The 13318-nt window shown below is 40.0% G+C and overlaps 1 protein-coding gene across 1 annotated transcript; it reads right to left on the bottom strand.

Annotated features, from left to right (window-relative positions):
* Positions 1–47: 47 nt before the first annotated feature.
* On the bottom strand, positions 48–11455 carry LOC142970355 (myosin heavy chain, fast skeletal muscle-like). The gene is made up of 39 exons (XM_076110537.1): positions 11251–11455; positions 10856–10999; positions 10607–10763; positions 10487–10514; positions 10292–10406; positions 10110–10202; positions 9948–10011; positions 9734–9832; positions 9525–9628; positions 9085–9223; positions 8827–8945; positions 8433–8582; positions 8160–8330; positions 7765–8071; positions 7537–7607; positions 7297–7384; positions 7095–7212; positions 6894–7017; positions 6654–6790; positions 6212–6467; positions 5878–6120; positions 5614–5790; positions 5105–5250; positions 4907–4997; positions 4435–4824; positions 4219–4345; positions 3975–4093; positions 3682–3878; positions 3320–3503; positions 3065–3230; positions 2592–2716; positions 2190–2498; positions 1895–2098; positions 1675–1800; positions 1036–1206; positions 840–944; positions 607–702; positions 390–521; positions 48–181 (listed from the first exon to the last, which is right to left on the bottom strand). The coding sequence occupies exons 1-39, from the start codon at positions 11452–11454 to the stop codon at positions 164–166; spliced, it is 5814 nt and encodes a 1937-aa protein (XP_075966652.1). The 5' UTR covers position 11455; the 3' UTR covers positions 48–163.
* Positions 11456–13318: the final 1863 nt, after the last annotated feature.

Genomic DNA, 13318 nt, shown 5'->3' with positions numbered 1-13318 from the left:
AATCAGTAATCAAAATGAAAGGACACAAAAGAAAAAGATGCAACAAACTACTTTTTATTTACTTTTGGTTTTCACAGCATGGTTATTAGCATGCCAGAATGAACAAGTAACAAGATACTCATATTTTATGGCTTCTTGCTACTGTATAACCTTGATTTCTTCTTCACTCTGCATCTTTGACCTGAAATGACAGAACAAAAGCATGTTCAACATTTGCAGATAATTTTAATTGAAAGGTCCAGTGTGTAGGTTTTGCGGCATCTAGTGATGAGGTTGAAAATAAAAATAAATGCTCCACAATGGCCCTTATAAACAAATTGCAAAGTTGTATCCTTATTTAAAATGAGCATTTATACAATATTGATTCAGCTCAGAAAGTTCTTTTTTACCTTGACAATTTCCCGACTCTTTGCTCTCAGCTTGTTGACCTGAGACTCAGCGATGTCAGCACGCTCCTCAGATTCCTCCATCTCATGCTGCACCTTCCTGTACCTGGACAGGTGAGTGTTGGCCTGCTCCTCCTGTATGACAAGCCACAGTGACGTCAAAACCTGTGGACTGAGTGACATTTTCAGTGTGTCGTTATCAATAATGAAGTGTACTCACAGCCTCCTCAGACTGCCTCTTGTAGGCCTTCACTTTCAGCTGCAGCTTGTCCACCAGATCCTGAAGTCTGACAATATTCTTCTTGTCCTCTTCAAACTGTTGTGAATCAGGAATAATACAACATTGTAATGTAGGCCCAACAGTAAATTAAGCCGACTGTTTTCATTACCATTTTTATCATGAGGATTTGCAGTTTTTTTAAGTTTTAGTATTTTAATTAAATAGCAATTTACCTGATAGGTAAGCTCCTTTACTTTCCTCTCATATTTCCGCACTCCCTTGATAGCATCAGCACCCCGCCTCTGCTCAGCATCAACTTCAGACTCCAATTCTCGAACCTTGAATGAAGAAGAATTGAGTGATTTTACAAAGCAAGATGTTGTCTTGACTTTCAGTAAATATGAACAGGTTTGTCCTCATGGCACTTACCCTAGCCTCCAGTTTCTGGAGCTGCTTCTTGCCGCCCTTCATGGCCAGATTCTCAGCTTCATCAAGGCGGTGCTGCAGGTCTTTCACTGTCAGCTCCAGGTTCTTCTTCATCCTCTCCAAATGAGAGCTGGTGTCCTGCTCCTTCTTCAGCTCTTCTGCCATCATGGCAGCCTGAAATGTTGTTGATTTTCGTATTATTGGATATAAACTCATTGCAGTCTGATGTTTCAACTCCTAGAGCACCAGACATTGAGGAGAAGCCCTACTACTGGTGTGATATGATTTGGATTGTAATAATAAAGATACATGATGCTGTGCTATTGTCGCACTTAGCACAGACTCATGGACATTTGAATGTTTGCCTTTGTTTGAGACATTGCCATTAAAGTGGTTTGTTTTTAATGTTTAGATATTTTAAATAAAATGTTTACACTTTTGTTAAAGTTTTATTCATGTAACTTTTACTGTCCTTGCAAAAAGCTTAAAGGTTCTATTTCAAAGCTCCTACAGAGCTGAGCCACGCGGCGCTGCACATTGGCGATCAATTCACCTATCGTCGATCTCGAGTATCCACGATTGGACGATATGAAAATAGAAACAATCGCCCAACCCTAGTTAAGTTGCGTAAGGATGACTCACATCAGTGATGGCCTTCTTGGCCTTTTCTGTAGCATTTCTTGCTTCCTGGACAGAATCTTCCACTTCACCCTGGACCTGAATGAGGTCAGTTTCCAACTTCTTCTTGGTGTTGATGAGACTGGTATTCTAAACCGATAATAGTTTGGGTTGGATTACAAAGTATTATTTTTGGTCGTTAAGGGTTTCACATGTGATTGTTTGAATCTTCGCTGAATCTTACCTGAGAGTGCAGCAGTCCCACACGCTCGCTGGCATCAACCAGCTCCTGTTCAGCCACTTTGCGGCTTCTGTCTGTTTGCTCCAGTGCAGCTCTCAGCTCCTCGATCTCAGCCAGCATCAGGTTGTTCCTGCGCTCCACCATGGCAACCTGTTCCCTCATGTCTTCCTGACCTCTAATAGCGTCATCAAGGTGCAGTATCGTATCCTTTATGAGTAATTATAAAAAAATAAAATAATTGCCATGCAGTCTGAGTAAAGTAAACTTTATTTTAATTATTTTCAGCAAGCCACCATACCTTAAGCTGTCCCTGCACGTTTCTCAGCTGTTTCTGGGCTTCAGCTGCCTGGCGGTTGGCGTGGCTCAGCTGAATCTCCATCTCGTTGAGGTCTCCCTCCATCTTCTTCTTGGTTCTCAGGGCATCATTCCTGCTCCTGACCTCGGCATCCAAAGTGCTCTGCAAGGATTCAATCACTCTCTGGCAGTTCCTCTTGATCTGCTCCATCTCCTCGTCTTTCTCTGCAAGTTTTCTGTCGATTTCACCCTTGACTTGGGTGAGTTCAAGCTGAATGCGGAGAATCTTGGATTCCTCATGCTCCAGGGTAGCCTTGACAGAAAAAAAAAAAAGTATATTGTGTAGCCCCAGGCCCCAGCATCATTTCAAGTTGCATTTAATGAGAGAAATTTTCTTAGAAAGTACCTCTGCCTCTTCAAGTGATGTCTGGAGTTCGCACTTCTCTACCTCTACAATCTTTTTCCCTTTCTCCAGTTCATGAATAGTTTTTCCGCTCTCACCAATTTGCTCAGTTAAATCGGAGATCTCCTCTGTAAGAAACAAGGTTTAAGCGGTATGTAAGTAGGTGTAAGCTGAATTATTTGTTTTGTCTCCTTGGTAGACATTTGAATTTAGTATACGGTACACTTCATTCACACATTCATAAAAAAACTAACTGCAACATTGCATTTCATTGGATGTTAGTTTGAAATCATAGATCCTGCACATTACTCATGTGTGCCCACTAGGGGGAACACTCTTCCTCCTTTCCCTTCATTCAAAGCAAACGCCACAGCTTCATTGATGTACTCTGGAAATCTCTGTACAACCAGACCACTTTAAATGCTTTTAATTAGTGGCCTATTTGAGTATTCTGCTTTTTTTACAAGTTTGCTTACGCTGCAGGTTCTTGTTCTCTCTCTTCAAGGTCTCCAGGTGGTCCAGAGTTTCTTCATACGAATTTTTCAGCTTGAACATCTCAGTGCTGAGAGAACGAGACTCTTTTAAAGCTCCCTCCAGCTCTGCCTGGCTTTCCTCATACTTCTGCTTCCACTCTGCAAGAACCTTAAAACATAAAAAGACTCATGTGTTTCAGTAATTGACAATTCTAGGGTCTTCATTTAAGCAAAAAAAGGCACAACTATAAATCTAACCTTGTCAAAGTTCCTTTGCTTCTTGTCGAGGTTAGCAGCCAGAGCATTAGCTCTCTCCACGTCAATCATCATGTCTTCCACTTCACCCTGCAGTCTCTGTTTTGTCTTTTCCAGAGAGGCACATTTTGCATTCACAGCCTCGATGGATTCTTCTGCATCCTGAAGACGCTGGGCGAGCTTTTTCCTGTTAAACCATATATGTGATGAGTTATAGAATTGATACATGTGATAACAGACTCAAAGCTCCTATGGAGGTGAATCCCTCCCAAACAACCAACTGAAAGTGCGTTCAGTGCTACAGTGGAAGAGCTTAAATTTGTCATTGAAAGTGTTCATACAAAGTTAATATTGTAATGACTTACTTAGCCTCCTCCAGCTCCTCAGTGCGCTGAATGGCATCAGTCTCGTATTTGGCTCTCCACTGAGCCACCTCGCTGTTGGCCTTTGACATTGCCCTCTGCAGCTCAGATTTGGCCTCCTGCTCCTCCTCATACTGCTCTCTGAGCAGGTCGCAGTCATGACGAGATGACTGAACAGCATGAGCCAGGGCGTTCTTGGCCTTACAAATGAATAGAGACCTTTTTTATTAACTGAAACGTGTGTAACTTAGCGTTGCAGTTCTTTGATGGTGTTCGTGGTTTCAATGTGCAAATACCTTTGTTTCCTCTTCAATGTGCCTCTTGAACTCTTCAATTTGCTGGGTGTAAGCCTGCTTGCCCCTTGTAAGCTGAGAGATCAGGGCTTCTTTCTCCTCCAGCTGGCGACTGAACTCACCTAAGGAGAGACAGAGATTTAAAACTAATCAAAATGCAAATATGGGCATTGTATTGGAAATATAAGATCAGGACCAGTAAAAAAAATACATTATTTATGTATATATATATATATATATATATCACCATTCTCTGTTAGCAGTCTTGCCCTTTGCGCCCCAATGTCATTCAGCTGTCGCACATGTTCTTCATTTTTGGTCTTTATCTCACTCAGTTGATCCTCAAGAGTACGACACATTTTCTCAAGATTAGCCTGAAATTGAAAGTTGTGTTCAGTGTAAGCAGAATAAAGGCAGAGTAAGTTTAGTTGACGCTGTTGCAAGTGAAATGTTGTTACTTTACCTTTGTTTTGGCAATGGACTCCATATTGCTGCTGAGGTCATCGATCTCCATCTTGTATTCGCTTTTCTCTTTCTCCAGCTTCTGTTTGACTCTCTGGAGGTTATCAATCTGTTCTCCCAGCTCTGCCACACTGTCAGCCTGCTTCTTGCGGAGAGCTGCAGCGGTGGCCTCGTGCTGCAGGGTGGACTCCTCCAGATCACGACGCAGCTTCTGAAAGTCGGCCTCACGCTTCTTGCTCATCTCGATCTGAACAGACGTTGCTCCACCGGCTTCTTCCAGCCTCTCGCTGATCTCCTCAAGTTCCCTGGAAAGATCAGACCTCTGCTTCTCCACCTTGGCCCGAGCAGCCCGCTCAGCCTCAATCTCCTCCTCCAGCTCCTCAATACGAGCCTGAAACCCACCGAGTTCAAATTAAAATCTTTCAATATATTTGAATGTTCCTTTGACCTTCGACTAGTACTACAAATTTTACCTGCAGTTCTTTTATCTTTTTCTGTAACTGGATTCCAAGAGTCTGCTCATCCTCAATCCTACTCAGAAGCTGGCTTGTCTCAAAGTCCTTCCTGCAGGGGACAGAATAAATCGTTGCATTTAAGTTACGTGTAAGAAGTGCCTCCAATGAAATAATTGATTGAAAGTAGGTAAAAGGATGACGTTTGTTTATTCTTACTTCTTTATTTTCTCGTCAGATTGCTGCTTGTCATTCTCTAGATCCATTAGAGATTCCTGGGCCAGTTTCAGATCTCCTTCAAGCTTCCTTTTGGCTCGCTCAAGATCCATACGGAGTTTCTTTTCTTGCTCCAGAGAACCTTCAAGCTGTCCACGAAATAGATGTTTTATATAATTTAAGTTATAATCGTTATTATTTTCAGAAAATCAAACTCCATTTTTGATGATATGTATAGTTTGGTACACTTTTGTCCAGTTGGTAATAGCTTTAGTGTTTACTGTTCACTCTTTTAACACTGTGTCAAAGCTGTATAAGTGTTAACTGTGATAGATAATCAAAACGTGTCTATAAAGCAACATAACAGTCATATCGTCAGTGCTTTTAAATCAGTAACCACAGGTGTCACCAAATCAACCATGACTGAGATCATAAGAAAACTAAATGTAAAAGAGAGATTTTTGCTATTTTATAAGCAAGTTAAACTTTTGTTTTTAAATGCAGATACTCACATCGTCCACTTGCTGCTCCAGCTTGGTCTTGGCCTTCGTCAGAGAGTTGACTTTGTCTTCCTCTGCCTGCAGATCATCAAGGGTCTGCTGATGGGCCTCTTGGAGGGCTTTCTTCTCTTTGGTCAACTTGACAATGATCTCATCTTGAGATGTCATTTCCTCAACCAGGTTTTTAACCTGCATTCACAATATTGTGAAAAATATTTTAAAGGGTTTAAGCTTTTTACAAGATCCGATTTCAGGCCTTATGGAAGATTTACCAACCTTGTTCTCAGTGGCGTGCTTCTCCTTTTCTACTTTGGCCAGGGTGAGCTCCAAGTCATCAATGTCTTTCTTCAACTCAGAGCACTCGTCCTCCAGCTTCCTCTTCTTTGCAGTCAGCTCACCATTCATTTCCTCCTCATCCTCCAGTCTCTCAGACGTCTCCTTGACTTTGGCCTCAAGGTGGATTTTTGATTTAATGAGAACCTCACACCTTTCCTCTGCATCACTGAGGGTTTCACCTTCCTAGATTTGATACATAACATCAAAATGATAATTAATTAACTTTAAAACCAAGATCTCTGAAAAAGCAATTCCCACTTTCTTTGTAACGTACAGCCTGAATTTGTAGCTGCAAGTCATTCTTCTCCTGCAGCAGAGAAACCATCTTCTCCTCCAGTTCTTTCTTCTTATTCAGAGCCTTCGCTAGATCCTCTTTCATCTTTCCAAAGTCCTCTTTCATTTGGGCCATCTCTTTTTCAGTCTCTGCACTCTTCAGCAGAGGCTTGATCTTGAAGTACAGCTTCATCCATGGCCAAGTTTTGACATTCATGAATGAGCGAATGTTGTACTGGATGGAGTAAATTGCCTCCCTGGGTAAAACAGGGATCAAAGTGAATAAACAAATTATTTTAGATTCTTAAAGCTGTATTGATGAGGGGCTTTGGGATTTGGACTTTCAAAGTAAATATTTGGCTTGAAAATTACAATCTGGTTGTCATCTTCAAATGTGTAAGTGTAGGTGCCTTTTGATGTATAAAGCTATCTGTCTACAGTACCTGCGCTCCATCATCTTGACAAACTCTCTCCTCATGAGGAAACCTCTGCAGCGACCTTGAGTCATTGTGACCAGGGCAGCAAGCTTCTCATCTCTCATCTCCTCCAGAGCTCCCAGCAGACCAGCTTTGAAGAACACCTAAAACAAAGAGTTACTTGACGTGATGGTTACGCTGACTTACAGTATCAGGTTAAGTAGATAAAAAAAGAAAACACACATCCATAACAGACAAATAGATTACCTTTGTGTGTCCAAATTTGTATTGAGTTTGGTCAATATTAATAGAGCCTAAGAGTTTCTCTGAGGCCTTTTTGTTGTCGATGAAATGTCCTTCAGGAATGACACTGGCATTCAAGACTTTGTATCTGATTGGAGGGAAATTAATCAACAATGAATAATTGGTCATAATATAAATAAAGATATGAATAATCTTAATAATTACCTCTGCTTGAAGTCAGCATAAAGGATTCTGCTGGGAAAGCCCTTTCTGCAGATCCTGATACCTTCCAGCACACCGTTGCACCTCAGCTGGTGGATGACCAGGAAGTTCTCCATGAGACCTTAAAGACATGCCAAATTCAGTCTTGTTTTGCATAATTACAGTAGTGTTTGAATAAATGAATGAATACTTAAATTAGGCTTACCAGGAGTCTTTGATTCATTTGGAATCAAACAACGTACAAAATGAGGATGAGTGCACCTTAGGTTGCTCATCAACTTGCCTAAATTCTCCTGAAATATAAAAAAGAAATCAAATTATTACTGAATAAAAAAAAACGACATGGTCTATTTCCCTGGATGTTACCGTTGACAGTATTTGGGAATTTATTAGTGTACATATCGTATTGTGGTTATGTATTGAGGTAGTCATTTGTGATACTTACCCTGAACAGAGCTGATACGGTCTGGAAAGACCCACCCTTCTTCTTGCCGGCTTTTTTCCCACTAGCCTCAGCTGTACCATAAACATTTAATTAGAATTATTAGCTTGAACAAATTTGATACATTTGTATTTATATTGGATTAATAGTGAGTACTGTAGCTACATATCAACAAATATATTTTAAGTTTTAATGAGAACGCCTCCAACTTTTGTTCTTTCAAATGATTACCTTCTGATCCGGCATGTGCTACATAGAGGTGACACAACAGTTTGGCCGAAGACTTCTGGTAGAGCTGAATTACTGAGTCGTTCAGGGGGTCTTTGTTCTTCTCCAGCCAACCAGTGACATTGTAGTCAACAGTGCCGGCATAGTGCATCAGGGAGAAATGGGCCTCAGCTTTGCCTTTGACAGGTTTGGGTTTCTGGAAGGGAGCACTTTTACCAAGGTGCTGGTCATACAGTTTGTTCTTGAAGGTGACATCTGATGACTTTGGGAACATACACTCCTCTTCAAGGATGGAGAAGATGCCCATTGGCTGTCATGATGAAATGATTATTTTAAACAAAAGATTTCAAGTCATCGGATAGTTTTCTGTGTTTGTGAATATTCAGCGTGTCTCTCACCTTCTCAATCAGCTCAATGCAGGCAGCCAAGTCCATGCCAAAATCAATGAACTCCCATTCAATTCCCTCTTTCTTGTACTCTTCTTGCTCCAGGACAAACATGTGGTGGTTGAAAAACTGTTGCAGTTTTTCATTGGTGAAGTTGATGCACAGCTGCTCCAAGCTGTTGTACTGCACAAATTTAAATATCGAAGGTCAAGAAAAAGCCTTTAGTGACAGCTTTAAATGAAGATGCATACGATTATGTAGTATCAATCAGCCAAACATACTTACATCAAAAATTTCAAACCCAGCAATGTCCAGGACGCCGATGAAGAACTGTCTTGGCTGCTTGGTAGCCAGCATCTCATTAATTCTGACGACCATCCACAAGAACATTTTCTCATAGACAGACTTGCAGAGAGCACTGACGGAATTGTGGACCTGAGACAAATCAGTAATACTATATTAACGAGGATGTTGTGAAAATTAGCAATATTTATTCTACATTTCGAGGATTAAACAGGTGAAAAAAGCATACAAAGGTGTAATCCAACAAACTTCAAGAAAGCCATAATATACGTTAAAGTGTCTTAATTGAGAAAATAGAAGACAGTCATCTGTCATCATGTGTAAACATTTTTTCTCATTGAGTGTGTGTGTGTGTGTTCTTGATGACTTCCCATACCTGAGGGACTGTTTGACCTTTGGTCACATACTCGTTTCCGACCTTTACTCTGGGATAGCATAGTCCTTTCAGCAAATCAGCAGAGTTCAGACCCATGAGGTAGGCGATTTTATCTGCCACTAGAAGAAGAACACAAATGGTCATCTATAAAACCTGGTCTAGGATAACTTCATAAATGTGCTTTTAAATCACATGTTCTCTTTTACATGGCAAAAACTTGACCACTACATTTAAGTTCATGGTGTTTAGGTTTCATACCCTCAGTGCCATCGGGCTCAGCCTGCTCTTCACGCTGCTTTTGCTTGAACTTCATGTTTCCATGATGCATCACACTTCCAGTCAGCTTGTAGATGTTTGCCTTCTCTTCTAGAGTGAAGCCCAGGATGTCAATAGCAGTCTGTGAAATAAAGAGTCGGATTAAAACACATACCTAGATAAGTCTTGGAGGTAAACAGCTGCAATACATTTTACTTTGATTTAAAGCAAACAGCAGCAGGATTTTGGTAAAAATCCAAATGGTGTATTATTATTAGTTCTATTCTGTCTCCTTCATTTTAAAATTAACTTTAAATAGTGATGTATAAGATATCACAGATTGTTAACTCAGTGCACGTTATAGAAAATAGTAATCATAAAAGTGAACATAAGACTGATTTGTAGTATCTGTAAATGCGTCATCAAAGTGAAGTTGTCATTACATCAGTGGCGATGAATTCTTCAATGTCATCGATACTCTTGACGGCGATTTCCCCCTGACTGATCATGTGATAGTCATAAGGGTTTTTGGTGATCAGGAGAGCCTCTAAAGAAAAGGGAGGAAAAGTATGTAAATATAACAATATTGTGACGAACCATTGTTGTTCACTTTCTGTAGAATAACTGACAATATTATTTAATAATCTCACACCTAGTAGCTCAGGTTTGTGGCCTGTCATGAGCTGATAGAAGATGTGGTAGCTCCTCTCAGCAGACAGCTGGAACGTCACTCGAGACTTCTCCAGCAGATCTGTATTGATTTAAGTTGTGGAAAAACAAGGGAAATCTCCAGTGAAGCACGGTTGAAGGAGTTGGCCATGTAATAAAACTGATTATTCTCAATGAGTTCCTCAAAAAAATCGTACATGTTTCAATATCAGCTGAAGCCAGCTTTCCAGTTGTCCCAAAGTGAATTCTGATAAATTTTCCCTATACAAAAATAGATTAACATTTAGATTAATGTCACAGTGAATAACACAAAATAACAAACGATTTCAAGTGAAAGAGAAATACCCCAAAAAACTTACAAAGCGGGATGAGTTGTCATTCCTCACAGTCTTGGCATTACCATAAGCTTCCAACAGTGGGTTTGCTGCAATGATTTGATCCTCCAGTGAACCCTATAAATAACATTCATGTTGTTGATGTACTTGCAATCATTTAAAAAAAATGTATACATTTCATATTAATGTTGTCCAACTTTTCTTACCTTTATCTTGCCTGCAGTTTGCTCAGGTTGCTTCTTTCCTCCAGCCACTGCGATTGTCGCAAAGTACTGGATGACACGTTTGGTGTTGACAGTCTTTCCTGCACCAGATTCTCCGCTGTGTTCATAAACATAAATGGATTTTACAACAGTTTCTAATACTTACACTGTAGATAATATGTAAAAATGGTCACTTACGTAATCAAGATTGACTGGTTTTCTTTATCTGCAAGACATCAAAATGGTTAGGAGTTCTCCTAAAATGCACCCGCTATATTTCTGGACACACAATGGCTTGCAAACTGAGTGCCTGAGTACCTTGGAGCATGAACTGATAGGCATTGTCAGAGATGGAGAAGATGTGGGGTGGAGCCTCAATCCTCTTCTTGCCTCTGTAGCCTGTTACAACCCCTGAATCATACACTGGGAGGTTCTTGTAGGGGTTCACAGTCACGCAGAACAGCCCTGAGTAGGTCTATAACAGTATGAAATGTGAAACAATGATACATTTTTCTACAAAAACATTTATATGCAATAAAAGTTATATCTCTCCAACACAAAGCTCACGTAGATCATCCATGCTGCATATCGCTCTTTGAGGTTATACAGCACAGAAGGCTCGCTGAGGTGGGTCATCATGGCCATGTCCTCAATCTTGTCGTACTTTGGAGGGTTCATGGGGAAGATTTCAGTGTCTTTAACAGTGAGCGTCTGTTACAAGGACAGAAAAGGCACCACAATAAGATTAGTTGCTGTCCAGCAGTCATGTGTTGTCTAATGTCAGATTTAAAATCTTAGTAACTGATTACAAATTATTCATGTCCGTCGGCAAACCAATTTATGACAGTAGAATTTATATATAGTTACATACTTCAAATAGTTAACATGTCACAGCTGTCCAGATTCTACATCAAAAATGTTAAGCACTCTAAAACGGTTAATTCTAGTGCATTCATTCTCACCTTTCCAGTGATAGTATCCACGGTGGCTTTGCCGCCTTCTTTCTTCGTGAGTTTCCCCTTGAGGTACATCTCTGCCGGCTCGGTCACAAAGTATGCCGTTTTAGCATCAAAGGGAGTGTTTTGAGCTTCAATCCTCTCCCGTTCTGGCTTCCGGAGGTAAATGGCCGCCGGGCCAAAACACTGCATCTCTGGGTCGATATTCATGATGACCCCTTACTGCACAAGAGATGAAAATACTGGTCATTCATTTTAAATACAAGGGAAGATAGATGGGTGCCCAAGTAGTGACCTCTGCAACATCCTCAAATAAATTCTTGACCATTACGATTGGTTAAGTAGAGACAGGTGCTAGCATACCAGAACTCAGCAATGTGATTTGCATAGGGGACAACCTTTAGAATAGAGTGTACTAGTAATAAAACCAATCAGATATTCTTTCAAAATCATTCAGCTCTGTAATTTACCTTGAATGATACCAGGTGAGCCGGGGGTTTTTCTGACAGACTTCAATGCAGACTTCTGCTAAATAAAAAGAACAAACATGTAAGGTTCAGAGAGGCTACATCAGAGAATTGATCATATTCTATTTTAAAATAAGGTTAAAAATTAGAAATCTAATTTAAATATATTACTTTACAAACATTTTTTGTAATACAATGTTTATCTTCTATCTTTTAAGCACAATAAGTTGATAAAAATGATGCATGGTAGTATATAATATCTTTTACTGGAGTAGTTTAATGACTCTAAATATGTCTGAGACACTAAAGAAACGTACCTTTGCTGGGTCCCTGTCCTTGGTGAAGATTTGCTGTGCCTTTTTATACAGTGTGATGGGAGCCTGTCGTACGTGTATTTCTGTATTTGGTCATGTTGCATGGCATCATGCTTGTGCAGTAGGTCTTACTTCTAGCTATCATATTACACAGTTTATGGGATGTCCTCCTTGCTGGATCATTGTCAGACTTTGAATGTGCAGTAAATAGAGTTAAAAAATATATATATATACTATCCATTTTCCCGTGATTTTTGGCAAAACCTATTAGGCGTGTTGTGTTACCTTTAGTAATAAATGTCATAAATTGTGAAGATAAGAGCAATATTTTCAGATGTACCACACATTTATTTATTTTTTGTACCTATGAGTTTGACATATTAATGTAGCAAGCAGATGTGAAGTTAGTTCTACATCTTAATACTGCTGTGTATGCAAATAAGGTAGGAGAAGTTGGTTCAGTTTTTACACAAGCTTAGTTCAGCAGTTACAGACAGTCCAAAGGTGTGACTAATGCGTCATTTTAACCTCCTGACACAATAGTAGTCTCTTGCCATGCTTTGGAGAAGCCTTCAAAAGTCACTGATATACTGTTTCAGAGTCCTTACATGTCAGAAATTATTAGACAATGAAATGAGTGCCAATGAGCTTCAAAGAAAAGGAAACAATTCCCAAGGGATTCATTGTCACAACAGTGCCAACAGCTGTTCTCATTCTTGATCTTAGGGGACAAACAGGGGAGACTGAGACAGTCCTGAAATGTAGAGCAGCTGAGTGATGGATTCCAGCAGTACCTCTTTTATGTTTTACAAGTCACCTCACCGTGATCGTCTTTGTGTATCACTTTTTCCTAAAGTTTAGGGAATTCAAACTGTTTTGTTTGTTAAAATCTGCAGTATGTGGGTAAGAGATCTTTTTGTTGATGGCAAGTGTACTCTTCCGCAACGGCAAAATGTCTTTGCCAAGAATGTGGCACAGAAAAGTGTGGGTAGACGGCTATCAGGCACTATTTCCATTGGAAAGAGTATTGGGTAGTGATTAAGAAGAAGAAATTCTGAAGTGGTTACCAACAAGATATAATGAGCCTCTGTCTTCAATGAACATGTGTTACATGAAACCTGCTCTGAAATCATCTGTCTTATTAGGGCAAAACTCAAATATAGCACCAGGCTTGTGTTGATGCTCAAACCAAATGCTCAAGAGGTTTATTGTTTTTTTTTTAAGGTCCTTTGATCTCCGTGTGTCAGTTTCTTTATTTGTCAAGCAGCAACAACTGGACCCGGGATAACAAAC

Source organism: Anarhichas minor, unplaced genomic scaffold (genome assembly GCF_050575085.1).
Source record: "Anarhichas minor isolate MPS153535 unplaced genomic scaffold, ASM5057508v1 ptg000043l, whole genome shotgun sequence".
NCBI classification, from domain to species: domain Eukaryota; kingdom Metazoa; phylum Chordata; class Actinopteri; order Perciformes; family Anarhichadidae; genus Anarhichas; species Anarhichas minor.
Note: the sequence above shows the minus strand (reverse complement) of the source record. Positions and strands in the feature narration are given on the sequence as shown.